The sequence below is a fragment of the Miniopterus schreibersii genome (assembly GCF_964146895.1).
Source record: "Miniopterus schreibersii genome assembly, chromosome: 18".
In the NCBI taxonomy this organism is placed as follows: domain Eukaryota; kingdom Metazoa; phylum Chordata; class Mammalia; order Chiroptera; family Miniopteridae; genus Miniopterus; species Miniopterus schreibersii.
This window is the reverse complement of record NC_138121.1, coordinates 4,218,484-4,246,297: the sequence shown is the minus strand read 5'-3', so window position 1 is coordinate 4,246,297 and position 27,814 is coordinate 4,218,484. Positions and strand designations below refer to the sequence as shown.

Here is a 27,814-nt window from a genome sequence, read left to right as displayed (position 1 = left end):
GTCTTCCCACCGCTGTGTCTCTCTCTTATTTGTCTCTCGTTCTGCTCCTGTCTCCGCGTCTCCGTGTGCCCCCTCCTCCTCCCGTTTCCCTCCCCGGCCCGGCGCTCAGAGGCCGCCCCGCGGGGCCCGCAGGCGATGCGCGGTGCCGGTGGCCCCGGCGGCCCTCGGGGCCCCACTAAGATGCTGCTGCTGCTGGCGCTGGCCTGCGCCAGCCCGTTCCCGGAGGAGGCGCCGGGGCCGGGCGGCGCCAGCGGGCCCGGCGGGGGCCCCGGCGGGGCGCGGCCGCTCAACGTGGCGCTGGTGTTCTCGGGGCCCGCGTACGCCACCGAGGCGGCCCGCTTGGGCCCGGCCGTGGCGGCGGCCGTGCGCAGCCCGGGCCTGGACGTGCGGCCGGTGGCGCTGGTGCTCAACGGCTCGGACCCGCGCAGCCTCGTGCTGCAGCTCTGCGACCTGCTGTCGGGGCTGCGCGTGCACGGCGTCGTCTTCGAGGACGACTCACGCGCGCCCGCCGTCGCGCCCATCCTCGACTTCCTCTCTGCACAGACCTCGCTGCCCATAGTGGCCGTGCACGGCGGCGCCGCGCTCGTGCTCACGCCCAAGGTGCGCGCGACCTGCGGGGGGGGGGGGGACGGGCCCAGAGGCCAGGGGCGGGGCCCGGCCGAGCCGTGGGGGCGGGGCCTGCAGGGCGGGGCCAGTCTTAAGGGTCAGCTTCTGGGACCAGCGGGGCCAGATGGTAGGGGTCAGCTCTAGGTGAGGGGCGGGGCTAACTTGGAGGGGCGTGGTCTATAGGATGTGCATGGGGCGCTTGCGGGCCTGTCTGGGGACGCATCTATAAGTAGGGTCTGGGAGAGGGCAGTCATGGATGGTCAGGTTATGGGGAAGGTTAAGGATTCTACAGAAGAGGTGAGTCAAGGGAGGGGGTGGGATCGGGGGAAGAACGGCCCGGCCAGCGAGGGGCGGGACTGGGAAGAAAAGGGACCAGCCTGAGGTGGCAAGATCTAATAAGGGAGGGGTGGGATCTGGGATCAGCGAAGGAACAGTCACTTGGGAAGAAATGGGGTGAGGTCTAGTGAGGAGGCAGGAGCCCTGGCCAGTGTGGTTCGGTTGGAGTGTTTGTCCCATACACCAAAAGGTGGCAGTTTCAATTCCCAGTCAGGTTCCGAGTTCCATCCCCAGTGGGACATGTATAGAAGGCACATTTATGCCTCTCTCTTTCTCTGTCTACCCCCATTCTCTCTCTAAAATGAATAAAAAATAAAAATAGTGAGGAGCCAGGAGCCAGGAAGGCAGGGACAGGGACCGGGAAAGAGGGCTATCAGGTACTGAGGCACAGGGAGGCTGGGCAGGCTGAGCATGGGGTCTGGAGATCTGCGTAGAAGGACCCAGCCATTGGTGAAAGGAGTATGATAAAGGGAGGAGTCATTAGTGACAAGTGCGCTGTGGAGGGGTAGAGCCACTCAGCAAGTGGGTTTTAGGGCATGGCCAGCCAGTGAGGGTGCAGGACTAATCCGTGAGAGCCCAGGGAGGAGGCAGAAACTACCCTCTGCACTAAAGGGCCAGTGTCTAGAGAGGAAGCAGGTCCTGGCAATGGGTTTGGGCAGGGGCCTACTCAGCTGTAAGGTGTGGGAAGCAAGAATCCAGAAGCTGGGCCTGGGAGGGTGAAGGTCCAGCCACTGAGGGGTCAGAGCTGGAGCCTGCAGGAGAGGTTGGGGCAGAAGCTAGAGCTGGCTGCGGCCTGGAGAGCGGCCTGCCTCCCAGGACATAGGAGGGGCCTGCTGGAGAGGACTTCTGGTAGCAAGGGCAGAATTGGAACTAGCGTAGTGTGCAGACTGAGAAGGAAAGGGGCCTATTCAGGGCTGGAGCCAGTGTGACCAAGGTGGGACTCACCAGAGGACTGGGCCACCTGAGTGGATGGAGCCTAAATCTCAACAGGTTCCCAGCTGTGAGGGCCGGTGGCTTTGTGACTAGATTACTATTGCATGCTGGGACTCGTAGTTCTGTCCAGAGCATTCCTGCAAAGGCCTCTGTCCAACTTGCTTCTTCTGTTTGGCATGGAGTTGTCCAGAGATTTGTAGGCAGATCACCTTCGAGGTGAACTTACAACTTCCTGGCTGCCACCTCATGGTGTACCCAGAGATGTGGAACCTTGTGCCGCCATTGCTGAGAAGCATGGTCTGCTCTATTTATCGGCTCCTGGGTACAGGGAACTGTGGCCCGCTCTGTGTACACCCATTCCTTTCTGGGAAATGGAGCCCCTCAGTGTCTTCAGTTGAAATAAAGAGTGGTCCTGCCCTAGCCAGTTTGGCTCAGTTGTTAGAGCGTCAGCGGGCAGACTGAAGGGTCCCAGGTTCGATTCTGGCCAAGGGCATGTACCTCGGTTGCAGGCTCTATCCCAGCCCCAGTTGGGGCAGGAAGCAACCAATCAATGTGTCTCTCCTGCATTGATGACCTCCCCTGGCCCATGTTCCACTCTCTCTGAGAAGCAATGGAAAAAATATCCAAAAAATATATTAAAAATATCCTCGGGTGAAGATTTTTTTAAAAAAGAGTGGTCTTCACAGCTCCATCTGTGCCCCCATTGAATGCTGGGAACGTGGTCCCCTCAGCACACCTCACCTGCAAAGGGTGAGGACCTCTTATAGTTTCATTGCATGTCATCCCCTCAGGCCAACTGCCTCTCTCCAGTGCTTATAAACCGCAGGCACATGCCTAGGGAGTAAGTCCACTTGCTCTTCTCATTGCATTACTGGAAGATTTGTCAAAGGCTGATTCTGTGCCAGGGATGTTTTAGATTCTGGAGAATATAGTTATAAAAGGAAATATATGTATATTCCCTGCTCGTAGAGCTTGCATTCTAATGGAGAGACAAGAAAACAAATAACATAATAAAATCTCCTAGAGGAAAGCAACAGGATGTTGTAATGACTGAGATGGGGTTTCAATAGATAGCAGTCTGGGGAGGCCTCCCTGAGATGGTGACAACTGAGCTGAACCTGAGGAATGAGGAAGGGTTGGTCCGCAGGGAGGAGCTGGGGAAAAGTGCCCCCAGGAGAGGTAACAACTAATCTGAATAGCCATACGTAGCTAGTGGCTACCATATTGGAAAGCCCCTGAGGTCAAAAGGAACTTGATGTGTTTTGAGAAAGAGCCAAGAGGTGGGGGTGGTGGGAAATGAGGTCAGAGAGGCAATGGGGTCCAGTTTATGCAGGACCTTGTAGGCCACAGAGACAACTTTGGCTTTGACTCTAAGATAGAATCATTGGAAGGTTTTCAACCAAGAAGGGAAGCGATCCAATTAATATTTTGAAAAGATCACTCTGGGTGCTGTCTGGAGAATGGACTGGGAGATCCAAGAGTGGAAGCAGAAACGGGTTAGGAAGCTGCTGTCATTATCTAGGCAATAGAGTGGTGACAATGGGTTGTGACGGGGCAGTAATGAGGAGTGGACTACTGAGATTATGTATTAAACAGAGAGCCAAGAAGACTTGGAGATGGCCTGGATGGGGGTGTGAGGGAAAAAGAGGGAAAGGATGATTTAGCTTTCAAACCTGATGAGTTAGGAAAAGGCAGGGAATGGGTTTGAGGTGAGGGGAAGATCAAGAATTGTGTTTTTGACATGTAAATTTTGAGATGCTTCTTGGAGCTCCAAGGGGAGATGTTGAGTAGAAAGTTTTGTCCAGAGCTCACAGGAGAGGTGGCGACTGAAGACAGGGGTCATCAACACCTCCAGCACTGTCCAATAGGACTTTCTGCAATGAAGATGGCCTACATCTGCTCTGTCCAAAATGATAGCCACTAGCCATGCTTGGGTGCTGGGCATGTGACATGTGGCTAGTGCAACAGGGAACTAAATTTTAGTTCGTTAAAATTCGAATAGCCATAGGTGGCTAGTGGTTACCATATTGGATAGCGTGGGAGACAGCACTATGGGATCTGGATAAGATCACCACGGAGAGAGGACAGGGGAGAAAAGAGGAGACTAGGGCAAACCTACATGTAGAATCCTGACTGAGAAAGTCCAGCAAAGGAAACAGAGAAGGAGGGGACAGGAAGATAGAAGGAAAACTAGAGAAGGGCAAGTCCACTCAGCAAAGCTGCTTCCAGTTGGGACAGATAGTGCTTCCAAGCACCCTCACTGCATGCTGGGAGATGTAGTCCCTCTCCGTGGATGCTGGGAACTGTAGTTCCCTCACTGGATACTGGCGTATTCATTATGGCAACATTACTCCTCTAACAGATAAATCGCTACATCTCAGTGGCTCACCCAGGTAAAAGGTATTTCTTACTCATAAAATCCAAACTGGTGTTTCTGACTGGAGGTAGCACGCCTCCAAGTGGTGACCCAGGGACTCGGGCTCTTCCCTCTTGTGTCTCTATAATCCCCTAGGACTTCAGAGTTCTCTTCTGAGTCCTCTGCATCCGCCCTCAGGGAAGAAAGTAAGGTGCATAGGGGAGAGTTTTAATGGATGAACCGGGAACTCAGTTATGCGGCTAAACCTAACCCAGGTCTAGCTCTGAGCCCCAGCAGGAAAAGGGGGCAGGTTTGAACAGCTAGTCAATCTGTCAGATTGAGAGCCATGGCCCACCGGTGGTGGCTGGGAGCTGTGGTCCCTTTATCAACTTCTGGGAGGTGAGGTCCCCTCTTGACCACTGGGAGCTATGACCCCCTTGTTGGTTGCCAAAGGCCCCTATTGACTCCTGGGAGCTGCGATCTCCACATCAGGATGCCTGACACCCTCCTCCTCCCCACAGGAGAAGGGCTCCACCTTCCTGCAGCTGGGCTCATCCACAGAGCAGCAGCTTCAGGTCATCTTTGAGGTGCTGGAGGAGTATGACTGGACGTCCTTTGTAGCCGTGACCACACGTGCCCCTGGCCACCGGGCCTTCCTATCCTACATCGAGGTGCTGACTGATGGCAGTCTGGTGGGCTGGGAGCACCGCGGAGCTCTGACACTGGACCCTGGGGCGGGGGAGGCCGTGCTGAGTGCCCAGCTTCGCAGCCTCAGCGCACAGATCCGTCTGCTCTTCTGTGCCCGCGAGGAGGCCGAGCCTGTGTTCCGGGCAGCCGAGGAAGCTGGCCTCACTGGGCCTGGCTACGTCTGGTTCATGGTGGGGCCCCAGCTAGCTGGAGGCGGGGGCTCAGGCACCCCTGGAGAGCCCCTTCTTCTGCCAGGAGGCGCCCCACTGCCTGCTGGGCTGTTTGCAGTGCGCTCTGCTGGCTGGCGGGATGACCTGGCCCGGCGTGTGGCAGCTGGCGTGGCTGTAGTGGCCAGAGGTGCCCAGGCCCTGCTGCGTGACTATGGCTTCCTGCCTGAGCTTGGTCATGATTGTCGTGCCCAGAACCGCACCCACCGAGGAGAGAGTCTGCATAGGTGAGTGGAATTGAGCTGGGAGGGGTGTGGGAAGACTCCAGAGCCTGACTACATAAGATACTCACTGCCTGAGTGTCCTCAAATGGGTCATGTCCCCTCTCAGAGCTTCAGTTTCCTTTTCTGTAAAATGGGTATAATAGGGTCTCCTTTTTGGGTTTCAATCAGGTAATTTGGAAGAAGCACCCAAGACACAGTGATTATAAGATGCACATTTTTTCACAGTTTAATGTCTTTGAAATCAATGTGTCTCACAATTGATGTCTTATCATGGCTTAACTGGAAGCGCTCTTTTCTTTCTTTATGGTACATAGAAATAATGATACATCTTCTAGTTGATAGCATCTTAGGAAATACCCTAGTTAGAGTTTGAGCTGAATTTCAGTAACAAAAAGACTCAACAATCCAATGGTCCAAACAAGGTAGAAGTTTGTTCCTCTATCACGTAATAGTTGGGAGAGGTGAGGTCCAGGTTATCAGGAGACTCTGTTGCTCCATATGACCATTCAAGGACCCAGGCCCCTCCCACCTTGTTGCTCTGCCATCTCCTTTCCCCACAGTCAAAGCTGGGTCATGGGCAAATCTGAATTCTAGCTCATGTGAAGGGGGAAAGAGAGGAAGTGGGGAACAAGCAATTTCCTTTTGGGCAAGTCAGGTGGAAGGGACAGGTCTAATATCCCATCCCATTAGTGAGAATGTAGTCTCGTGGCCAGGGCTGGCTTATTGACTGTTTACAGTCATGTTCGTGCAGAATGGTAGACGTAGGTTCTGATTGGCTAGTGCCTCTGCCCTACTGATGGTTTGATGTTTTGAATGTGGCCCCTGCGTGTGCCCTGGGCTGGCTGCCAGGAAGACTGGGGAATGCCGACTCTAGCTGGGCAGCTGTGCGCCCAGCGGACACGCTATTATTTCAGAAAAGGAGAACAGGCTGGTGGAAAACAGCATCTCCACCATAGGAAGCTTTTTGAGTGGGGAAATTGATAGGCTGGGTGACAGAACAGTGGAAGGAGAGGCCTGGGTCCTGAAATGAGCTTAGGAAGAGGTGATAGGTGGGAAAGCAAACCTAGGAGAGGAGAATTGAGAACTGGTGAGTTGGGAATCAGGATGCAGGGACAAGAGAGTGAGAAAAACATCCCTCGTTCATAAATACTTACTGAGTTCAGCCTGCTAGGAACTAGGGCTCATGCTGGGCGCTGGGAACACAGATGAAAAAAGCCATGGACTTCTCTTCAAAGAACGCAGGGTCCTGTAGGGGCGGCAGACATGGACAGGATAATGACAACACAGCGTGACGCTTGCAATAATGGAGGTTAAATGGGCATCGGGGGAGCACCGGGGAGAGTACTGTCTAAACCAGTACTTTTTTGGTTGCAAGAAGCAGAGTCTCATTCAAGTTTCCTCCAGGAAAAGGGGGTTTATTGGAAAGATAAACAAGCACAGAAACCCAGATGTGGCCAAGACACCCCCCAGGCCCCTTACTTGCCACTCCAGAACACTGTCCAGTTCCTTTCTTACTACCACTTACTCAGGATTCTGCTTCCTCCTAACACTCATAAGTTTACTCATCCTGTCCACACCCATCCCTCCAAATGCCACAGTCAACATCCTCCCAAGAGAGGAATTTAATTGGTCCCAATCAGCCTTCCAAACTAGGCTATGCAAGTCACAGGTAGCCTATGAAGACAGGGAGGTTTCCAGGAGACCTGAAGGATGAATTGCTCGTTTATTCAGTCGTTCACTGAAAGGCCCTTTTTTTGAGAGTCTACTATATGCCAAGCACTGCTTTAGGCACGAGGGTATATAATTTGAACAAGGCCCCTGCTCTCACAGAGCTTACAATCTCATAGGGGACAAACAAGAAACAGAAGGAGAAAATACCAGCAGGTGATAACTTCTGAGATGAAAATCAGACTGGTGGAATGTGACAAGAGATGTCTAGGTTAGGTGAGGTCATCAGGAAAGGTCTTTCTGAATAGGTGAAATTTGGAGGTAAAAAAAATAAAGAGAAGGAGCCAACTATTGGAAGATCTGAGTGAAGAGAGGGAGGAGGAACAGCAGGTGCAAAGGCCCTGGGGCTGGAATTGCCTGCTTGGAAGCCTGAAAGAAAGCCAGTGTGAAAAAGAAAAAAAGAAAAAACAATACTAAAAATTAAAGTTAAAAATAAATTTTAAAATGAGACAGGAAAAAAAAGAGCCAGTGTGGCTGGAGCTTAATGGGCAAGGGGGAGGGACTATGACTAGGGGATGGAGAAACACATGGGGCTCAGCTCATATAGGGCTTTTAGGCCAGGTTAAGTGGTTTGGATTTGATTCTAAGAGTGGTTGGCAGTTCACCAGAGAGAGTATTCCAGGCAGGGGAACAGCATTGTGCAAAGGCCCAGAGGGGAGAAAAACTGGGGCAGGTTGGTGATACACAATAGCTCAGGGTGGATGAAGGCAGGAGGATTATGGTTTGGGGGTGATGAGGCTGTGGAGGTAGACGGGGCCGAGCCACAGGGGCCTTGAACACAAGGTTGAGAGTTTTGGCATTGTTCTGGGGCGCTGGGGAGCCATGGGTGGGTTATGAGCAGGGGAGAGGTAGAGTCAGTTTTGGGTATAGAAAGGCCCCTCTGGGACAGGGTGGGGAACAGACTGAAGGAGAGACATTGGAGGCTGGAGGCCAGGCAGGAGGCTGGGGTGGGGGTTCAGGAGGGCTATGGGAATGGAGAGGAGGGGGTGGGACAGAGAGATCCAGGGGCAGGAAGAGTGGCACTTGGGGACCGACGGCCTGGGCAGGGGGAGTGAGGGGTCTGCTGAGGATCTGGCCCAGTGACCCAGGCAATGTGACAGGCCTTCAGGGTATAGGGTGCCATTGCATAGTGAGAATATCTGGGGGTCCAGAGGCCCTCGGGGGCTTCTTCCTAGAGGAAGGGACATTTGAGCTGAGTCTTGAAGACATAAGAAATGATCAGGATGAGAAGGGACAGAATAAATGTTTTCCAGGCAGAGAGCAGCACTTGCAAAGGCCTAGAGACAGGAAACCACTAGATATGTTTGGGGACATTCAGTGTTAGGCACAAAGTAGGTTTGGGATGGAAAGAATCAAGATGGGAAGCAATTAGAGATGGTAGGGCCAGGACACTCAGGGTCTCCACCACCTCAAACCCAGGCCGAGGGTCTAGGACCTGGGGGGGGGGGCACTGGGCAGCGAGGGGAGAGTACCTGGAAGAAAAGAGGCTTATTAGAATTTTCAAGATCTTGGAGGAGAAATTCCATCTGGGGGCTGGAGCTAGTCAGTAGAAAGGGGACTTTTTCTGTTTTCAGCCACCAAGTTCTAGACCAGGTCCCCACCTGTCCCCTCCTTTTCTCCTGGGCAGGTACTTCATGAATATTACCTGGGACAACCGGGATTACTCCTTCAATGAGGATGGCTTCCTGGTGAACCCCTCCCTGGTGGTCATCTCCCTTACCAGGGACAGGACTTGGGAGGTGGTGAGTCCCAGCCCTGCCCAAAGGCATGGGAGAGGCCTGGACTCCTGAGTCCTGGGGAAGAGGGGGTGAGGACTCAGACTCCGGGGCCCTGCCAGAGGTGGGGGCTGAGGCCCTGGACTCTGGCCTCTTAGGAAGGAAGGAGCAGGGAGCCCGGACTTCTGGGTCCTGATGGGAAGAACTGGGAACCCAGACCTAGGGGAGGAGGGAGATGGGGCCCAGTCTCCTGGATATGAGGGAGGAGCTTGGAGCCAGGCCGTGAAGGCCAGGGCATTCTAGGAAGGCCCCCCAGGAAGCCTGAACCCCCTTTTCTTGGCCAAGGTGGGCAGCTGGGAGCAGCAGACTCTCCGCCTCAAGTACCCGCTATGGTCCCGCTATGGTCGCTTCCTGCAGCCAGTAGATGACACGCAGCACCTCACGGTGGCCACGCTGGAGGAGAGGCCCTTTGTCATTGTGGAGCCCGCTGACCCCATCAGCGGCACTTGCATCCGAGACTCTGTACCCTGCCGGAGCCAGCTCAACCGCACCCACAGGTGACAACTGGGACCGAGGACCCACACTGCCCTCCAGCTTGGTGACCTTGGACAAGTCCCATAACTCCTTTGAGCCTCAGTTTACCCAGAAAGCGCTAACCTTAGTTGTAGTTGTTGCTTGTCCCTCCCTCCATTAAGATGAGGGGTCCCCAAGCCTGGTCTTTCTCCGCAGCCCTCCGCCGGACGCCCCCCGCCCCGAAAAGCGCTGCTGCAAGGGCTTCTGCATCGACATCCTGAAGCGGCTGGCCCAGACCATCGGCTTCAGCTACGACCTCTACCTGGTCACCAACGGCAAGCACGGCAAAAAGATCGACGGCGTCTGGAACGGCATGATCGGGGAGGTGCGGCGGCCGAGGGAACCCGGCCCGAGGGGGCGGCCCGCGAGGAGAACTCGGGGCAGGGGGCGTGGCCAACCGGAGGGAACGCCCAGGGTCGAAGGGGCGGGGCCACAAGAAGGACCCGCCCGGGTGGAGGGGCGGGGCCGGGAGGAGGGACCTCTGGGCGGAGGAGGCGGGGCCTGGAGGATGGGACTCAGGAGGGGCGGGGCCTGGAGGCGGGAGCCCAAAACCGTGCTGCGGGAGCAGGGTGCGGTCATGGCCACCTCTCCCCACTCCTGTTCCCAGACTCTCACTTCCACCTTTCTTGCCCCACCTGCAGCCCCCTCACCCACTCACGCACCCTCCTAGCCTCTCTCTTACTCGCTGGTGTCCTCCCGGGTCGGGTATTGCCCGCCTCTCCCCTCTGTCTGCCCGAGCCAGCCGGGTGCCCTCACCCCCTCCCCGCCCTCGCCACAGGTGTTCTACCAGCGCGCGGACATGGCCATCGGCTCCCTCACCATAAACGAGGAGCGGTCGGAGATCGTGGACTTCTCCGTCCCCTTCGTGGAGACAGGCATCAGCGTGATGGTGGCACGCAGCAACGGCACCGTGTCCCCCTCCGCCTTCCTCGGTGAGCAGCTGTGTGCCCCAGTCCCATCTGGTATTGCCTGTGCTTGCGCTGTGACTCCGGTGAAGTGGCCTCCCTTCTGAGCCTCAGTTTCCCAATCTGTCACATGGGAGAAGTAATTACTACCAGAAGCATTCTGAGCAGGAAGCGAAGGAGCTTCAGAAGCCTCCTCTTGCACAGCCTCTTCAAGGCCCTGTACCTGGTTTTGCAATCATGAGTTTGTATTCTTTTTTTTAAATCCTCACCCAAGGATATATTTTTTTCATTGCTTTTGAGAGTGGAAGGGAGATAGAGGGAAGCGTCTGATGTGAGAGAGACACATTGATTGGTTGCCTCCCACACACACCTGACTGGAATCAGGGATCAAGCCTGAAACCGAGGTACGTGCCTTTGGCCAGAATTGAACCTGGGGCCCTTCAGTCCACGGGCCAACGCTCTAACCACTGAGAAAACCGGCTAGGGCTGTATTTTTTCTTAAAGAGAACCCACCAAATTGTATGAACTTCAGGTCCCACAAAATCCAAGTCTCCCCAGTATATACATATGAGATGAGGAAGAGATTAGCATGGCACTGGCACAGGGTCAGTGCACAATTCACCCATCAGACAGAGCTTATTGAGCACCTAGTGTGTGCCAGGCTCTGAGCTGCACACAAATCCCCGCCCTCTAAGGCCTCTTGGCCTCCTGGGGGAGACAAAATTGAACTCTTGAAGGGATACAAGGACAAAATCACTTAAGATGGTGACCAATACTATGAGAAAGTAAGGGGAGGGAGAGAAGGAAAGGAATAGTATTGGTGCTGCCATGGTTGGGCAGGCAGGCCCCTTTGAGGAGATGAGTCAGTCCTGTGTAGATCTGTCTGGAAAAGCACTGTAGGCAGAGGGAACAGCAAGGACAAAGGCGCCAAGGTGGGAATGTGCGGTGGAGTATTTGTGAAATAGTGGGAGGCCTGTGTGGCTGGAGAGGGGAGTGAGTGAGAGGGGTGGCAGTTGGGCCTTGGTAGGAAGATTGGGTTTTTCTCTTATTGAAATGGCAAGGGTTTTAACTACAGGTGGTGGGAGAAAGATGGCAGTTAGGGTGAGACAAGGAGACAGCCTTGAGATGTGATTAGGAAGCTGGCACCCGGGTGGGTTGGCGGCTTTGAGGCGAATTGGAACAGGATAGAGAGCTCATTTTCTGAGTGTGGAGGAAGACAGGAGAAGTGAACACCCAGCCAAGAGCCACCGCTCTTGTCATTTCCCGCTTGCTGTCTGAAGTCTGAGCAGAGCTCCTGGGAGGGGGAGGTGCTGGGACAAGGGACAGCCTTTCTTTGTGTTTTGTTTTCGGTATTTTTCCCCAACAATGTCTCTTGTGGCTTCCTCTTTGCACCAAGGTCTCTGCAGGGCATCTTGAGATGCACCACGTGGGGCCTCTGCTTTCAGCAGGGAGTGACAAGGTCATATGCATGACCCACCATGCTGCCCAGTGGAGACAACAGGCATGTCCCCAGATGCTGCAGGAACTGTCCAGGGTGGTGACTCTCCTGTGACAGGGGCAGTCCTGGTCACTTGCACTTGGCCCAGGGAGATCAAATCAGCCAGTACTAATCTCAAAGAGATGGCTTATTGTCAGTGAACTCCCAGAGGCAGTGTGAGGAGGGGACACATGAACTCAAGTTTGTCTGATGGACAGGTCAGGATGGCACCTCTGGCAAGGGAGCTGGAGACCGAGGCAGAGAGGGTGTGGCCCATTCAGGAAACCGAGTCCTGGGTGGTTAAAGCAATGGGTTATCGAGAGAGTGATCAGGCTGGAGAGGAGGGTGGAAGCAAGGCTGAGGGTGGGGACTTTGTCCTGGGGTGCTGGGGAGCCACCGAGGACTGTGAGCTGGGGAGAGGTGAGGTCATCTCTGGGTGTAGAAAGAGCTTCTAGGGCCAAGGAGAGGAGGGACGGGCTTGAAAGGAGAAAATGGGAAGATGGTCCAGGAGAGAGGACAAGGCCTGATCCAGGGGCAGGGACAGGAGAATGGGGCTGAGGACTGACAGGCTGTGGCTGGTGAAGGAGAGAAAGGGAGGGGCAGAGGATGGCAAATGGGGGTTGGGTTGTGACTGGATGGATGGTGGGACTCCCACGATGGGGAACCTGGGAGTTGGTGCTGGGCTCAGTGTAGGACATGAATGGCCTGGGGGATGGCCATCGGGAGATGGAGACTCAGGTCCGGGCCTCAGGAAACATACTTAGGAGACAGTTTCTATTTGGTGGTTGAACTCTCAGGGGCCTGGGTAGACGATGAGGTTCCCAAGGTGGGAAACTTGGGAAGGGGACAGAGCACAGCAGGGTCAGATCTGGGCTGCAGCTTGGTCAAATGTCTGTGGTCCTCCAGTCTTTTGCTTGGCTGAGCCATGACCATACACCCCCTTACCCCCAGAGCCCTACAGCCCCGCCGTGTGGGTGATGATGTTCGTCATGTGCCTCACTGTGGTCGCCGTCACTGTTTTCATCTTCGAGTACCTCAGTCCTGTGGGTTACAACCGCAGCCTGGCCACCGGCAAGCGTGAGTCCCCTCCCTCCAGCACCCTCCCTCAGAGCACCTGGGACTACAGATAGAACTACCTTTCCCAGCAGGCATTGGGGTAGAGCTCTGGCCCCTTGAGGTGGCAGAGGCCTCAGGGGCCACTGGGGACTGTAGTTTTTCTGCTCCCTCATTGAGCAGAAGGATTTGGGGTCCATGCCTCACCCCCTTGGCCCCTGCAGGCCCTGGTGGCTCAACCTTCACCATTGGAAAGTCCATCTGGCTGCTCTGGGCCCTGGTGTTCAATAACTCGGTGCCCGTGGAGAACCCCCGGGGTACCACCAGCAAAATCATGGTGCTGGTGTGGGCCTTCTTCGCTGTCATCTTCCTCGCCAGCTACACAGCTAACCTGGCCGCCTTCATGATCCAGGAGGAGTACGTGGACACCGTGTCTGGGCTCAGTGACCGAAAGGTGTGTGTGTTTGGGGAGGGGGAATTGACTGGGGTTGGAGGTCACAGAGCTTGTCAAATGGTAGAATTCTGGAGCTCACAATGAACTATTTAAATATTCCCAGGAGAAGTGTCCCCAAATGTTCTAGGGGCAGTAGTGCCAAGTGGGATAGTTCAGACCATTGTTTCTCTCAAGCTGATAAAGAACTAATATTTGAATTTTCTAATCCAGTGGAGACCAATGCTTTTGTAAAATGCAATAGAAATGAATTACTAGAAAAGTAAAATTGAAAACCAAGACATGGGAAATTCAAACCCAAATTTTAACGTATGAGGTTCAACAGACATAAAATTATCCTGTCAAATTGCTCTAAACGCTGACTCTCGATTTCTGTGCTTGCCTGGTGGAGGGGCACAGTCTGTTCACTGGGTGTCAGGACCTCTTAGAAGCTTGAGAAATCAAGACAATGGATGGCCACAAGCAATTTTTGTAATGGAATGGAATAGAATAGAAAATATGTTTGACTGCATCTTACAAAATAAAAATAAGGAAACATTTGTCTTAGTCATATACATGCTTGATATCGAACCAGCACACACCTGCCTGGCTATGTCTGTTGTTAAAATAGTGAACTACTTCTGAACAGACTGGTAAATAACAACTGCCCCAGCCCCCCCTCCCCATGCCAACCCCTGCCCCTGGGACCTCCCATGATCCAGCAAGTTAAGGGTTAATGCCTGGCATATCAGGGGCCTCTGGGACCCTTCTTGAAGCTCTATAGCCAGTGTCTTTTTTGACAGGACCGTGACATGCACAGCTACATGGTGCACTACATGGTGCACTACATGATCAGGCCATGCTGGGTGTTAAATATTTTAATATTACTGATTATGTGCATGTATATGTATATGTATATGTATATGTATATGTGCATGTATATGTATATGTGCATGTATATGTATATGTATATGTGCATGTATATGTATATGTGCATGTATATGCATATGTATATGTATATGTATATGTATATGTATATGTATATGTATATGTATATAGGGTGTCCCAAAAAATGTATACATACTTTAACAGCTGATAGCTCAATTTTGAAAATGGAATGTATTTTAGTAAACGCCGCCTTTATAATTATTCGAAGTGTGTGCATACATTTTTTTGGAACACCCTATATATCTGCGAATGTATAGCTATCTTGAGGTGAGGAGTGGTGTTTCCTACTGTGGGCCACTGTGAGCAAGTCTGAGGAACTTCTGCACTGGGGTGTCCCCCAGTTGGCCAGCATCCCCCCAAATGGACATCTGGGTGGAGGACAGCCTCACCCAGATGCCCCCAAGGGGGCGCCCTAGTAACTCTCCGTTCTGCCTTAGTTCCAGCGGCCCCAGGAGCAGTACCCGCCCCTGAAGTTCGGGACGGTGCCCAACGGGTCCACGGAGAAGAACATCCGCAGCAACTACCCCGACATGCACAGCTACATGGTGCGCTACAACCAGCCCCGCGTGGAGGAGGCGCTCACTCATCTCAAGGCAGGGTCAGCGCAGACTCCGCGGAGGGAGGGCAGTGGGGGCGGGTCCGCGCGCCCTGAGGGCGCTCCCGGGTGGTGAGGGATCAGGGGTCACTTATTTGCCTTAGAGGTCAGCCTGGGGTGGGTCCGCTTGGAGGGCAGAGGTCATTGAGGGTTCTTGTGATAGTTTTAAGGGATCTAGTAGTTCAAATTCTGGATTTGTCTCTTCTTGGCTGTGTGACCTTGGGCAAGTCATTCAACCTCGCTGAGCCTCAGTTTCCTCCTCTGTAAAATGGGGATAACAGGAGGACCCACCTCATAAGGTTGTTATAAAGACTACTATATTTATTATTATTAGTTAATATAATGAATTACTTTGTTAGTATTGTTAGTTAATGCATGCAAAACTCTCAGAGCAGTACCTGGCACACTGTAGGTGTTTGCTGTTGCCATTATTATTATTATTATTATTATTATTATTATTATTATTATTGCTGTTAGTATCATCATCATCATCATCATCATCATCATTAGGGTTGAACTCAATGCAGTGAATATTTGGATTATGCTTTTTAAATTTTTTTGACATTAGTTTTCCTCCCAAATAGGGATAAAGTTAAGTTCTGGCCCCAGAGTACAGTCCAAGCTGAGCATAGTAACCCTCTCCCTGTCCCTCCCTTATTTAGTCACTCAGCATGCATTTACTTTCTTAGCCCCTATTCTATAGAGGGCAGTGAACAATTAGACCACAATTCCTGCCCTCAGGGAGCTTAGGGTCTAGGGGTAAGAAGTGTACTATAAATATGCAAGCAGAAAAATCACCAAGCTTATTTCAGAAAGTCATGGTGAGCTAGAGCATGACTGAGCTGAGATATATTCACCAGGGTTTTCAGGGTGGGCCTCTCGGAGGAGGTGACTTGAGCAGAGCCCTGAACGAAGTGAGGGAGCCAGCCAGGTGGACGTATGCAGAGCCTTGCAGGCAGAGGGAACAGGGTGTGTAAAGGGCCTGGGCCAGGAGTGGTCTTGGCTTATTGGAGGAACAGTAACAAGGCCAAGGTGGCTGAAATGTGGAAGGCTGAGGTTAGAGGGTAGATGAGAGGATGTAGTGGGGTGTGACCCCTGAGTTCTGACATCATGGCTGGGTTTTATTCAAAAGGACAGTGAGAAGCCATGGAGAGGGGGGACTTTGAGTAGGGGAGGGGTGTGATTTGATTTCTGTCTGTAAATGCCCCATGTGGAGAATGGATAGGGGGCATCAGTGAGTCCAGCTATTGTATTTTTTAGAGCACCTTTCCCCAAGGCCATCCTCTGCTCACCCCTCAAGGAGCCACTCCTAACCAGTTCCCCTTTACCCCTGTTTTGATTAGAATTGTTGGGCTCCAAGAAAAGAAACCCGGTCAATTTGGTTTCTGTAAAATGGATTGGTCTGCATAAGGACACAGCAGAGTCTCTCAGAACAAGTTGCAGAAAGTAAAGCTGGGCTTTGAATGTATGTGAAAGTCATTCATTCATATAAAAAAAATTTAGGAGTACCCGACACAGTTCTGCACTGGCTAATGGCAGTCAATAAAATAGGTAAGTTTCTCAGATCTGTTAGGAGCACTTAAACAAGCAGAGGTTTCTTCCTCGCTCACAAGAAGTCCAGGGGCGGTGTGATAGCTCAGAGATTACATCCACAATCCAAACTCTCTCCATATATTTGTTCCGTCAACCTTGAAGCACAGACCTTGCTGCTCATTTTGGCTGCCTCATGGTCACGTACCCCTCTGAAACCCATCTTGGTTCCAGGCAAGAAGGAGGAAGCGTAAAAGAGGAGAGGATTTTCTCCTGGCAAGATGTTGCCTTTTTATTGTGAAAAGTATGCTTTTCCCCGGGACTTCTGGCTATTTTTCGGAGGGCATCAGATGGCCACTCCTAGCTGCAAGGGAGGCTGGCAAATGTTCGCCTTCCAGCCTCTGTTGTGGAAAATGGCAAAGGAAGAGATTGTAAACAAAGATTCTGGCAGCCAAGCCGTCGTCCGGGGGCATGCCCTTGTGCAGTTTGTATTTTGCCACCCAGCAGCTTCTCTTGCGCCTTTCCTCCAAAGCCCTGTCTCCTCTCTCACAGTTTCTGTGGGTCACGCGGTCCCTTGTCTCCCATTTCTGTGTCCTCTCCGTGCTTCCCCTGCAAGCCTCTCCTTTCTGATGCTGTGAACTTCAGCACTTTCTTATCAGTCACCTCTTTTTTTCTCTCATCTCCTGTGACTGCTGTTCTCTCTGCCCAACTTCAACCCCTTCAGGGAGCTGTCACTTTCCCCTTGACCCTCTCCCAAGCACCACTAACACGAGGCGGTTTGGGTAATAGACTTTTCTTCTCTAACCGAGACTTTGGGCAGGCCCACGGCTAACACTGGCAGGGCCGGCCCAAGAGTACACGAGGAGGCTCCCATACTGTAAGTCTAACTGCTTGAACTTTATAAATCAAGCTAACAAACCATTCAACTTGTTGGATCCTGCCCGAATCTGTTTCCTTGCCTTTTCCAGCTTCTCAAGGCTCCCTGCATTCATCCCTTGGCTCAGGGGCCTGAATCACTCAGGCTGCTGCCATTGTCACATGTCCCCTTCTCTGACTGACCTTCCCCTCCCTCTCCTGAGGGCCGTGTGATTATATTGGGCCCACCTGGATAACCCAGGATCATCTCCACATCCTAAGACCTTAATTTAATCACATCTGCGAAGTCTCTTTTGAAATGTAAAGTAACATGCACAGGTTCCAAGCATTAGGGTGTGGGGATCTTTGGGGGTCATTATTCTGCCTATCACATTTTCCCAGAGAATTATCTCCAAGGGAGGTACAGATTTGGGGCGGGAACAACCCCTCGGCCCCAGAGGCTCCATCAGATGGGGAACTGCAGATAATGAAAAATTCCTAGGGTCCACAGGAAAAGAAACAGAAAATATTAATTTTAATTATATACTTTACTACCCTAATAGCTCCAATATGTTACCATTTCTATATATAGTATAGAAATTAATGGCGATGTTTCCCTTTCTTCTTTTTTGTGCTTTGAGTGTATGTTCCACTCAGAGCACATCTCATTCGGACTCACCGCATTTCAAGGGCTCAGTGGTGGCATCGGGCTACTGGTTGTCACCCCGGGCCGCACAGAGCTACTGTGGGGCAGCCCGGGCACCCGCCACCTAAATGCAAAGGTTTCATAATGAACATGAAACATTCAAGAGCTCCGGCCATGACCCCCACCCCCTGGTACTGTTCCACTTCCGGACTCGCCCCCAGACCCCCCAGCCATCTGGCCGACGTCTCCCCTCCCCCTTCTTCCATTTTGTCTCCTTCAGCCCCTCCCTCCAGGAAGGCCCCTGGGATTTCCAGAGCCTCCCTCTCGTAGGCAAAGCAGGGTGGTTCTCCCAGGCCCTGCCCCTCCCCCCCGCCCCCGCTTCATGGGCACACAGTGCCCTTCCCCAGGAGGCACAGGGGACTGCCTTCCTCTTTTGCTTCCGCAGGCATCCCTCACTTCCCCGGTCCAGTTTGCTCCTACTTTCAGAGAATGAGAATTCAGAGATTGGTGTGTGTGGGGGGGACAGGACAGGACATCATATCCCAAATCTGTTTGGTTCCTGAGTTTGGGAGAGCAGTTGACCGTGTGACCAGCAAGGGAGACCAGCCCCATTCATCTAAAAAAAAAAAAAAAAAAAGAATCCAAATCTCTCCAGTCCTTGAATTCAGAGAGCAGGGAATCCCTGTACTGTTCCCCGCCCATCTAAATGTCAGCCACAACCCCAGCCCTCACTGAGTAAAAACAGCTTGAGGCTTCCCCTCGTCTTTTTATATTTTATCTTTTCTTTTTATTAAGTATGTTTTTATTGATGTTAGAGAGAGGAAGGGAGAGGGTGAGAGAGAGAAACAGGGACCGGCTGCCTCCTGCGCACCCCTCCCCGGGGACCGAGCCAGCGACCTCGGTGATGGGTTGATGTCCAACCAACGGAGCCAGCCGGGCAGGGCATGTCTGACCTTTCCTCACTGAGATACAGCACACAGGTCCGAAGTGTGAAGCTCATCGATTGTCTGTAAATGCATTACACCTCCATGTGACCACACCCGGACTAAGGCAGGAAAGTGCCCAGCTCCCCGGAAAGCTCCCCTCTGCGCCTCCAGGCGCCATAGGGTCTCCCTGGGAACTGGTTTTGCCTGGTGTCGATATACGATCACACAGTCCAACGGCGTGTACAGCAGCGTTCTCGTCTGCCTCGCTTTGCCCGCATTAACACGGGGTGCTGGCCCCCGGCTGCATCCCCTGAGCGCACCCCTACGTGCGTACACCAGAACCCTCCCCGCCTCTGTGCGAGGGCTGCTCCCAGCGTGTGGCCGTCACGAATATTCTACTGTGAACATTCTGGCGCAAGTCCTTGGAGGACACACACATTCATTTTTCTTGGGTAAATTCCCACGGGTGGAACTGCTGGGTCATAGGGAGGCGGGTGCTTGGCTTCGGAAGATACTGCCAGGCATTTTCCAAAGTGGTTGCACCGATTCACACTCTCATCGGCAGTGCGGGAAAGTTCCACTTGTTCCGTGTGCTTGCCAAGGCTTCGTGTCATTCCCAAGTCTTGTAAATTTATGATAGTGTTTACTAGCTATCAACACTCACTTAAGTTCATTATTTGTTTGCTAGGACTATTACAAAAATTTATAGTTGCGCTGTGGGAGGCTAGAAGTCCTCCTGGATCCCTCCGAGGGCCGTGGGGGGACGATCTGTGTCTGGCTTCTCCTCTCGGCTTGTAGGTGGCCGTCTTCTCCCTGTGTCTTTACACCATCTCCCATCTATGTGTGTCTCTATGTCCAAATTTCCCCTTGGTATAAGGACACCAGTCCTGTTCGATCAGGACCCACTCCACTGACCTCATTTCAACTTGATTACCTCTGTAAAGACCCTGTCTCCACTCAGGTCCCATTCTGAGGCCCTGGGGTAGGACTTTAATACATGAATGTTGCCCTGACTGGTGTGGCTTAGTTGATTGAGCATTGCCCCATGCACCAGGAGGTCGCTGGTTTGATTCCTGGTCAGGGCACATGCCTGGGTTGTGGGCTCGATCTCCAGTAGGGGGCGTGCAGGAGGCAGCCGATTGTTTCTCTCTCATCAACGTTTCTCTCTCTCTCTCCTCCCATACACACACACACACACACACACACACACACACACACACACACACACGAGTGTTGGAGGACACAGTTCAACCTGTAACACGCCATAGGTGAATACTATTATTCCCATTTTATAGATGGGGAAACTGAGGCACAGCAAGATTCCCATAGCTGCTGAATGGCAAAGCTGGGACTTGATCACCTGCCATCTGATTCTCAGCCCAGCCTCGACCACTGCAATACAGTGCCTCCCGCGTGCCCTCCCCAGAAGCTTCTTGGGCTCACAAGGGATACCCCTGTGTGTCTCACTGTCACCTCTTCTGATTTCATGCCTCTGCTGAATTGTTTCTTCCCAGTATTCCTTTTTACATTTTTTTTCTAATTTTTAGTTCTATTTTTATCAGAGCTATACGTCCCCATAATTTGGAGAGTCAAATACAAGAATTTTTTAAATGAAAACCAACAGTCTCCATCTGCCTACCCTCTGTTTCTCACCACCCCCCGCCCCCCCGAGGTATCTGTTTTCACCTCATTTATTGTGTCATTTTGTTATTTATGTCCTGGTCTCTAAATACCACCTTTGGTTGGCTGCCTCTCGATTTTTCAACTTTAGGCATTTTCCATTCACTTTTCCCAATGGAGGACACATACTCACGCTCTAGTTTAAATTCCTCCAGCCTCCCACGCTGCGACTCCGGCTGGCTGGATATGCAGTATTTACATGTTATGACTGTGTCAACACTCCCACAGCTGCCGCAAGGAGTAAACCAAGAAGGCTTCCTCTCCTACACGAGTCTTTGTTTTTCCTGGAGTTAATGATTGTCTTTTTTTTTTCAGTCGCTTAGTGTCTGAATTTTCTTTGTGCTTAACTAATTCAAACCCACATTCTCTGTTAACTACGTGAACCTCTTCATGTATTCAGACGAGTCAGGTGTACTCCATTAATTTCACCTGATTGAAGAAGTTTCTCACGCTTTCTGGCTGCTGCAGCCTGGCTCATAGCCTGCATCACCCACTACGTGTTCATTAAGGTCTTGCACCAGGCGCTGGCCTAGGCCCCAAGGGTATAGCAGTGAGCAGATGCAAGTCCTGCTCTCCGGAGCTCCCACTCCAGTCTGGGAGACAGGCGTGTGTGTGCAGAGCGGCGCTCTCCAGCGGCCTTTTCTGCGATGGTGGAAATATTCTAGACCTGGACAGTCCAGTACGGTAACCACAGTTCTCGGTCACTCGAAATGTGGTTGGTGTGATTAAGGAGTTGCATTTTATTTTATTTACTTATTTATTTATTTATTTAATTTATTTTTTAAATATATCTTTATTGATTTCAGAGAGAGGAAAGGAGAGGGAGAGAGAGATAGAAACATCAATGATGAGAGTCATCGATTGGCTGCAGCCCGCAACCCGGGCATGTGCCCTAACCAGGAATCGAACCCTGATCGCCTGGATCCTAGGTCGACGCTCAACTGCTGAGCCACGCCCGGCTGGGCAACGAGTTGCATTTTAAACTTTAGTTAAAATTTGAATTCAGATGGCCACGTGTGGCTCATGGTTCCCACCGAGGACACCACTCGAAAATTCCGCCCTTAAAGAGAGGTACAGGAATCGGCAGCGTCACGTGGCCTTGGCTGGCTCACATGCCAACCATGGGCTTGCCCTCAGTGGCAAGGAAGAGAAAGGAAACACATTTCTTCCAAAGAAATAAAGAAACACGGCTTTTCCTCCAGCCGGTCCTGGAAGCCCACTGGCTTAGGGGGGCAGAAGCAGACTGTGAGGCCCCCTTTCCTAAAGGAGGCATTCTCTCTATTTCCCTCAGATCAGTTACACCACGGAGCACACACTCTCTTTATGCATTTCTTACCAAAGTACACGCTGTCCTCATCTGGCTTTGTCCCCAGAGGAACAACTCTTGGCATCTTTCCCACGTTAATGAAGCCTTACCTCTCGGCTCCAGTGCCTGGCCCCCAGAACAGCCTTCTGAATTCGTTCACTCTTTATTAGGCACCTGTTGTATGCCAGGTGTTCCAGACCCAGTGGATACAGCGGTAAATCAGACAGACAAGGTCTGTCCCTCCTGGAGTTTAAATTCCAGTGGAGCGAGACAGACGATAGACTTATTCGCCTAAACCATTTTGTGGTTACAAGGGGTTAAACGCTAGGGACAAAATGGGATGAATGAGTTTGGGAGACCCGGGAAGGAGGCTACAGGTTGCAGTAGTAAATGTGCTCAGGATTTTGAACAGTCACTTGAAGGAGGTGAGGGAGTGAGCCAGGTGGGGATCTGGAGGAAGAATGTTCTAGCAGGGCGAACAGCAGGTGCAAAGGCCCGGAGGCAGGAGCGCGCTGGAGTGGTCCAGGAGCTGTGCAAAGGCCCGCGTAGCTGGAGCAGACTTGGTGCGTGGGAGACAAGGACAGAGGAGTAAGGAGGGATGCGGGAGAGTTTGGTGGCACAGGGCCTTGTAGCTCAAGGTAACTGTAGTCACTCTGAGTGAAGTGAGGGGCAGGGGAGGGTTGTGAGCTGAGGAGAGGCAGGAGCTGACTCAAACATTAAGATCCCGTTGGACAGGGCAGAATAAACAAGAAAGGAAGGACAGACACTGGGTATTTCATTTTTCCCAAACCTGCGCCTCAACAAAGGCTGTAGGGCAGGGCTGAGTTTACTAGGGGTTTAGGGGCAATGGCGGATAGGAAGTGGGGGGTATATTCTAGAACACAGTGAATGGTTAAAAGTGAATGCTCTTAGGTCCCCTCTTCCCGAAGGCCCCTCAAACCTTCCTAATTCTGGAAGCCTTGGTTTGGGGCTCTCTCTAAAATGCTTCTCGGGCCCAGCCAGTGTGGCTCAGCAGTTGAGCATCAACCTAGAACCCAGGAGGTCGCGGTTCGATTCCCAGTCAGGGCACATGCCCTGGTTTCCATCTCGGTCTCTGGTGGGGGGCGTGCAGGAGGCAGCCGATCAATGACTCTCTCATCATTGATGTTTCTCTCTCTCTCTCCCTCTCCCTTCCTCTCTCTGAAATCAATAAAGACATATTTTTAAAAAATAAAGTAAAATGCTCCGCAGCCTCTCCCCACCATACCCCTCCCTGCATCCCCCAAGGACCCCCAAAGACCCTCATCCCCAGAGCCCTCATCCTGCCTCTGCAGCCGGACCCCAGGAACTCCAAGGTTTTCCCCCTGAAACTGGGAAGCAGTTCACCTTTTGTCCTCAAGGGCATTTTGCTAAACCGAGAGAAACCTAGAGAAGTCACAGTCGGTCTAGAGGCAGCAGTGCCCGCAGGCAGCGGTGGTGTTTTTCTCGCCTATATATGTGTTTCCAGATGTCAGCTGGGGTCTCCCTGCCGGTTAGGCTCTATAGGAAGTGAATTCAAGCGCCTGCTCCAGCGGTGGGAGGGGACCTCCCCGCGCTTCTGCTCTTTCTCCCGGGCTTTCTTCGCCCCACCCCGGGGCTTTGCTTCCGCCGATCCGTTCACTGTGGGGAACGCTCTCTGGCTCTGCGTGCCTCCCTATTTGGGGTGCATGGACTAATTCTCTCCTTTTCTTTAATTTCTCTGCAACCAACACAGGCATTTAGGTGCACATGTGTGGGAGTGTGGATAGGGCTTTACTGGCCGTTTGGGGACACAGGTATTTACATCAACAGACAGGCAAACAACTCAGAGCCCCAGGTGACGTTCTTTGCCTTCTCTGCCACCCAGCAACCAGCCACACATCTTGATCTCTCTCTTGCCAACCCTCCCCCCCCCCGCCCCCAACTGGCACTGTCCAACACTATTTAAATTTAAATTAATTCAAATTAAATGTAAAGTTCCATCCCTTGGTCTCACTGGGACATTTCAAGAGGTCGAGAACCACGGGTGGCTGCCGCGCTGGATGTGCAGATGGAATATTTCCATCACTACAGAATGTTCTTTCGGGCAATGCTGGACTAGGCAAGATAGGCGCCTCCCTCTAGGAGCTAGCCTGGTGTCTGTAGTCAAGATGACCAAAATTTCACCCCATACATATGTTCTTTTTAAAAAAACACATAGGTATTTATACTTTATATGGGATTCTGGGACTAGTTTTTGTGGGGGTTTTTTCTTCACATTAATACACCCTGGATATCTTCTGATGTCAGATCATAAGCATTAATTACACAGCGTTCCACGGTGTGGATTCATTTACTCGCTCATTCATCCTGCAAATGTTTACAACCACCTTGTATGTGCGGGAGCTGTGCTGGGTCACAGCCTGGAACACGGTAGACTCGGGCCCTCCCCTCATGGGACTCTCAGTCTAGTGGGAGAGGCTGAGATAAATCACAGAATAAGTGTACAATGGCGGCAGTTGTGAAGGACGTGACATGTGGCAAATGCCACCATGTATCCCTCTGTGAGAGCTGACTCCACATCCCCGACCCCCTTTTCAGCAAGTTTTAGAAATTAGCAAGCAAATTAAGGTGGGGTGTCTGGGCCTGCATTTCCCGGTCTGAACAATAGAGATAATAGTTTCTACCTTATAGGAATGTTGTGAGGATTAAATGACTTATTTAAGCAGATGGACAGTGCCTGGCACAATATTAGCGATCATTAACATTGTATTATTATTTATATGATTCTTTTTGGGCGACCGTCCTCTCTAAAAGGGAGGAATCTATAGGGCTCCTTTGGAGGGCTCCGGTGCCAATTAAACGAGTAATTATCTCATTAACAGTCTCAGCTAACATTTCGCCAGCACTTCCTCAGCACCAAGCACTATCTAACCTTTGCAGCAACCCCACGGGAAATGTAGCTGTTGTCTCCATTTTTCAGACTGAAACTGAGGCACAAAGAGGTGCAGCTTGCTCAAGAAGAGTTATTAGTTAATGACTGGAGCAGCTGGAGGTTAGGGGTGGCAGGGGTTCCGGGCTGGGCGCTGAGGGCATCTGGGTGGGACCGACCCTGCCCTTCATGCCCCTGCCCCCAGGAAGCTGGACGCCTTCATCTATGACGCCGCTGTGCTCAACTACATGGCCCGCAAGGACGAGGGCTGCAAGCTCGTCACCATTGGCTCGGGCAAGGTCTTTGCCACCACGGGCTATGGCATCGCGCTGCACAAGGGCTCCCGCTGGAAGCGGCCCATCGACCTGGCGCTCCTGCAGTTCCTCGGAGACGGTGCGGCCGCTCGAGGGGGCCTGGGGGAGGGGGGAGCCCTGGGTTCCGCAGGAGGAGGGGTGAGCACCAGGGCACCAGGGCCTGCGGGAGGCGGCGGCTGGGGGCCTCGATTCCTACATCAGAGAGGCGGGTCCTCAGGGGATGCCCGCGAGAGGTGACCTCGGACTGCCCCCTGCCCCGCCCTCGCCAGATGAGATCGAGATGCTGGAGCGGCTGTGGCTTTCCGGGATCTGCCACAACGACAAAATCGAGGTGATGAGTAGCAAGCTGGACATCGACAACATGGCGGGTGTCTTCTACATGCTCCTGGTGGCCATGGGCCTCTCCCTGCTGGTCTTCGCGTGGGAGCACCTGGTGTACTGGCGCCTGCGGCACTGCCTGGGGCCCACCCACCGCATGGACTTCCTGCTGGCCTTCTCCAGGGTAGGGGCAGAGGGGGGCGGAGGCGACAGGCGGGGGTGCCTGGGGGTGGAGGGGACACCCGGGAGGTGCGGGAGGGAAGGACGGATGGGGGAGGCGGGCGGTGCTGACCCCGCCTCTCCCGCGCCCCCCGCAGGGCATGTACAGCTGCTGCAGCGCAGAAGCCGCCCCGCCTCCCGCCAAGCCCCCGCCTCCGCCGCAGCCGCTGCCCAGCCCCGCGTACCCAGCGGCGCGTCCCGCGCCGGGTCCCGCGCCCTTCCTACCCCGCGAGCGCGCGGCGGTGGACCGCTGGCGCCGCACCAAAGCTGCGGGGCCGCCGGGGGCCCCGGGCCTGGCCGACGGCTTCCACCGCTACTACGGCCCCATCGAGCCTCAGGGCCTGGGCGTGGGCGAGGCGCGCACAGCGCCCCGGGGCGCGGCCGGGCGCCCGCTGTCCCCAACCACCGCGCAGCCCCCGCAGAAGCCGCCGCCCTCCTACTTCGCCATCGTGCGGGACAAGGAGCCCGCCGAGCCCGCCGCCGGCGCGTACCCCGGCTTCCCGTCGCCGCCCGCGCCCCCCGCCGCCGCGGCCGCCGCCGTCGGGCCGCCGCTCTGCCGCCTGGCCTACGAGGACGAGAGCCCGCCGGCGCCCGCGCGCTGGCCGCGCTCGGACCCCGAGAGCCAGCCGCTGCTGGGGCCCGGCGTGGGCGGCGCCGGCGGCGCCGGGGGGGCGGGCGCCGGGGCCCAGGCTGCGCCCCCCCCGCGCCGCGCCGCGCCGCCCCCTTGCCCGTACCTCGACCTCGACCCGTCGCCGTCGGACTCGGAGGACTCGGAGAGCCTGGGCGGCGCGTCGATGGGCGGCCTGGAGCCCTGGTGGTTCGCCGACTTCCCCTACCCGTACGCCGAGCGCCTCGGGCCGCCGCCCGGCCGCTACTGGTCCGTCGACAAGCTCGGGGGCTGGCGCGCCGGCAGCTGGGACTACCTGCCCCCGCGCGGCGGCCCGGCCGCCTGGCACTGCCGCCACTGCGCCAGCCTGGAGCTCCTGCCGCCGCCGCGCCACCTCAGCTGTTCACACGACGGCCTGGACGGCGGCTGGTGGGCGCCGCCGCCCCCGCCTTGGGCCGCGGGACCTCCGCCGCGGCGCCGGGCCCGCTGCGGGTGCCCACGGCCGCACGCCCACCGCCCGCGCGCCTCGCACCGCGTGCCCGCTCCGCCTGCCCCCCACCACCACCGGCACCGGCGCGCCGCCGGGGGCTGGGACCTCCCGCCGCCTGCGCCCACCTCTCGCTCGCTCGAGGACCTCAGCTCGTGTCCCCGCGTCGCCCCCGCGCGCCGGCTCACCGGGCCCTCCCGCCACGCGCGCCGGTGCATGCACGCAGCGCACTGGGGGCCGCCGCTGCCCGCCGCGTCCCACCGGAGACATCGGGGTGGAGACCTGGGGACCCGCCGGGGCTCGGCGCACTTCTCCAGCCTCGAGTCCGAGGTATGACGGCCCCGGGGGCCCGACTGCCCCCTCGGTCAGCGCAGGCCACGGCCCGAGGGGGCACGCGCAGTGGACAGGACCCGCGTGGGATGGGAAAGGAAATGGTGGAACTGACCGGACCTCGCCTGGAGCAGCGTCCTGTGCCCCTTCGTTTTCGGGGCACCGTGAGCTGGAGGGGATTTGGTCCCCGGAATCTCACCCCAGCCTGACACAGAGGGGGTGGAGGTCTCGGCGCCCACTGGACCTTTTTTAAAACCCGATAAGGGCTTTTTAACGTCACCAGATGGGGCGGGAGGTGGGGGGGTCACGCCACCCCCGCGCCCCACCCCCACGCCCGGGGCCGTGGCCCCCACATCACTGTGCAGCTCCCCGGCCCCAGCCACGCCTCCGGGGAAGCCCGTTTTTAACCTTTCATCCATCGGGACTCAAAACTGTGAGACACATTCGCCAAACTGTGACCCTAGACCTTGGCCCCGCCATACAGAAACCCCTGACCCCAGACTGTGACTTCCAACCCCTACAAATGGTCATCCGACCCCAGACTGTGACCTCTGACCCCAAACTGTGACCCGAACCCCAGACTGGGCCCCGACTAGACTGTGACCCTTGACGTCAAACCGGGACACCCTCTCCTCCACCCCGGGTCACACTTCCCTATTTGACATAGGACACGCCCCCAACGGAAGCCCCGTCTCCCCTCCCCCCCTTCCGCCTGCTCCAGCGTTGACCCCAACCTGCAGGGGCCGAAACTTCCCACCATGGCGCACCTCACTACCAGCCCCAGGTGCCACCAAACACATCCTTTCCAAATTCAGCCCTTATTTGTGACCCTCCAGTGATGACCCAGCAGACCCCCCTCCAGAGCCTCCTCTTCCCTGATCTCCAGCCGGGTCTG

The 27,814-nt window shown here is 54.3% G+C and overlaps 1 protein-coding gene across 1 annotated transcript; it reads left to right on the top strand.

Annotated features, from left to right (window-relative positions):
- Positions 1-135: 135 nt before the first annotated feature.
- Positions 136-27,814, top strand: GRIN2D (glutamate ionotropic receptor NMDA type subunit 2D; the record flags this gene model as incomplete). Its single annotated transcript, XM_081118815.1, has 12 exons — positions 136-600; positions 4,753-5,372; positions 8,725-8,839; positions 9,158-9,369; positions 9,542-9,710; positions 10,164-10,317; positions 12,719-12,844; positions 13,045-13,274; positions 14,636-14,796; positions 24,850-25,037; positions 25,228-25,460; positions 25,594-27,814. The coding sequence occupies 12 exons, from the start codon at positions 136-138 to the stop codon at positions 26,923-26,925; spliced, it is 4,005 nt and encodes a 1,334-aa protein (XP_080974941.1). The 3' UTR covers positions 26,926-27,814.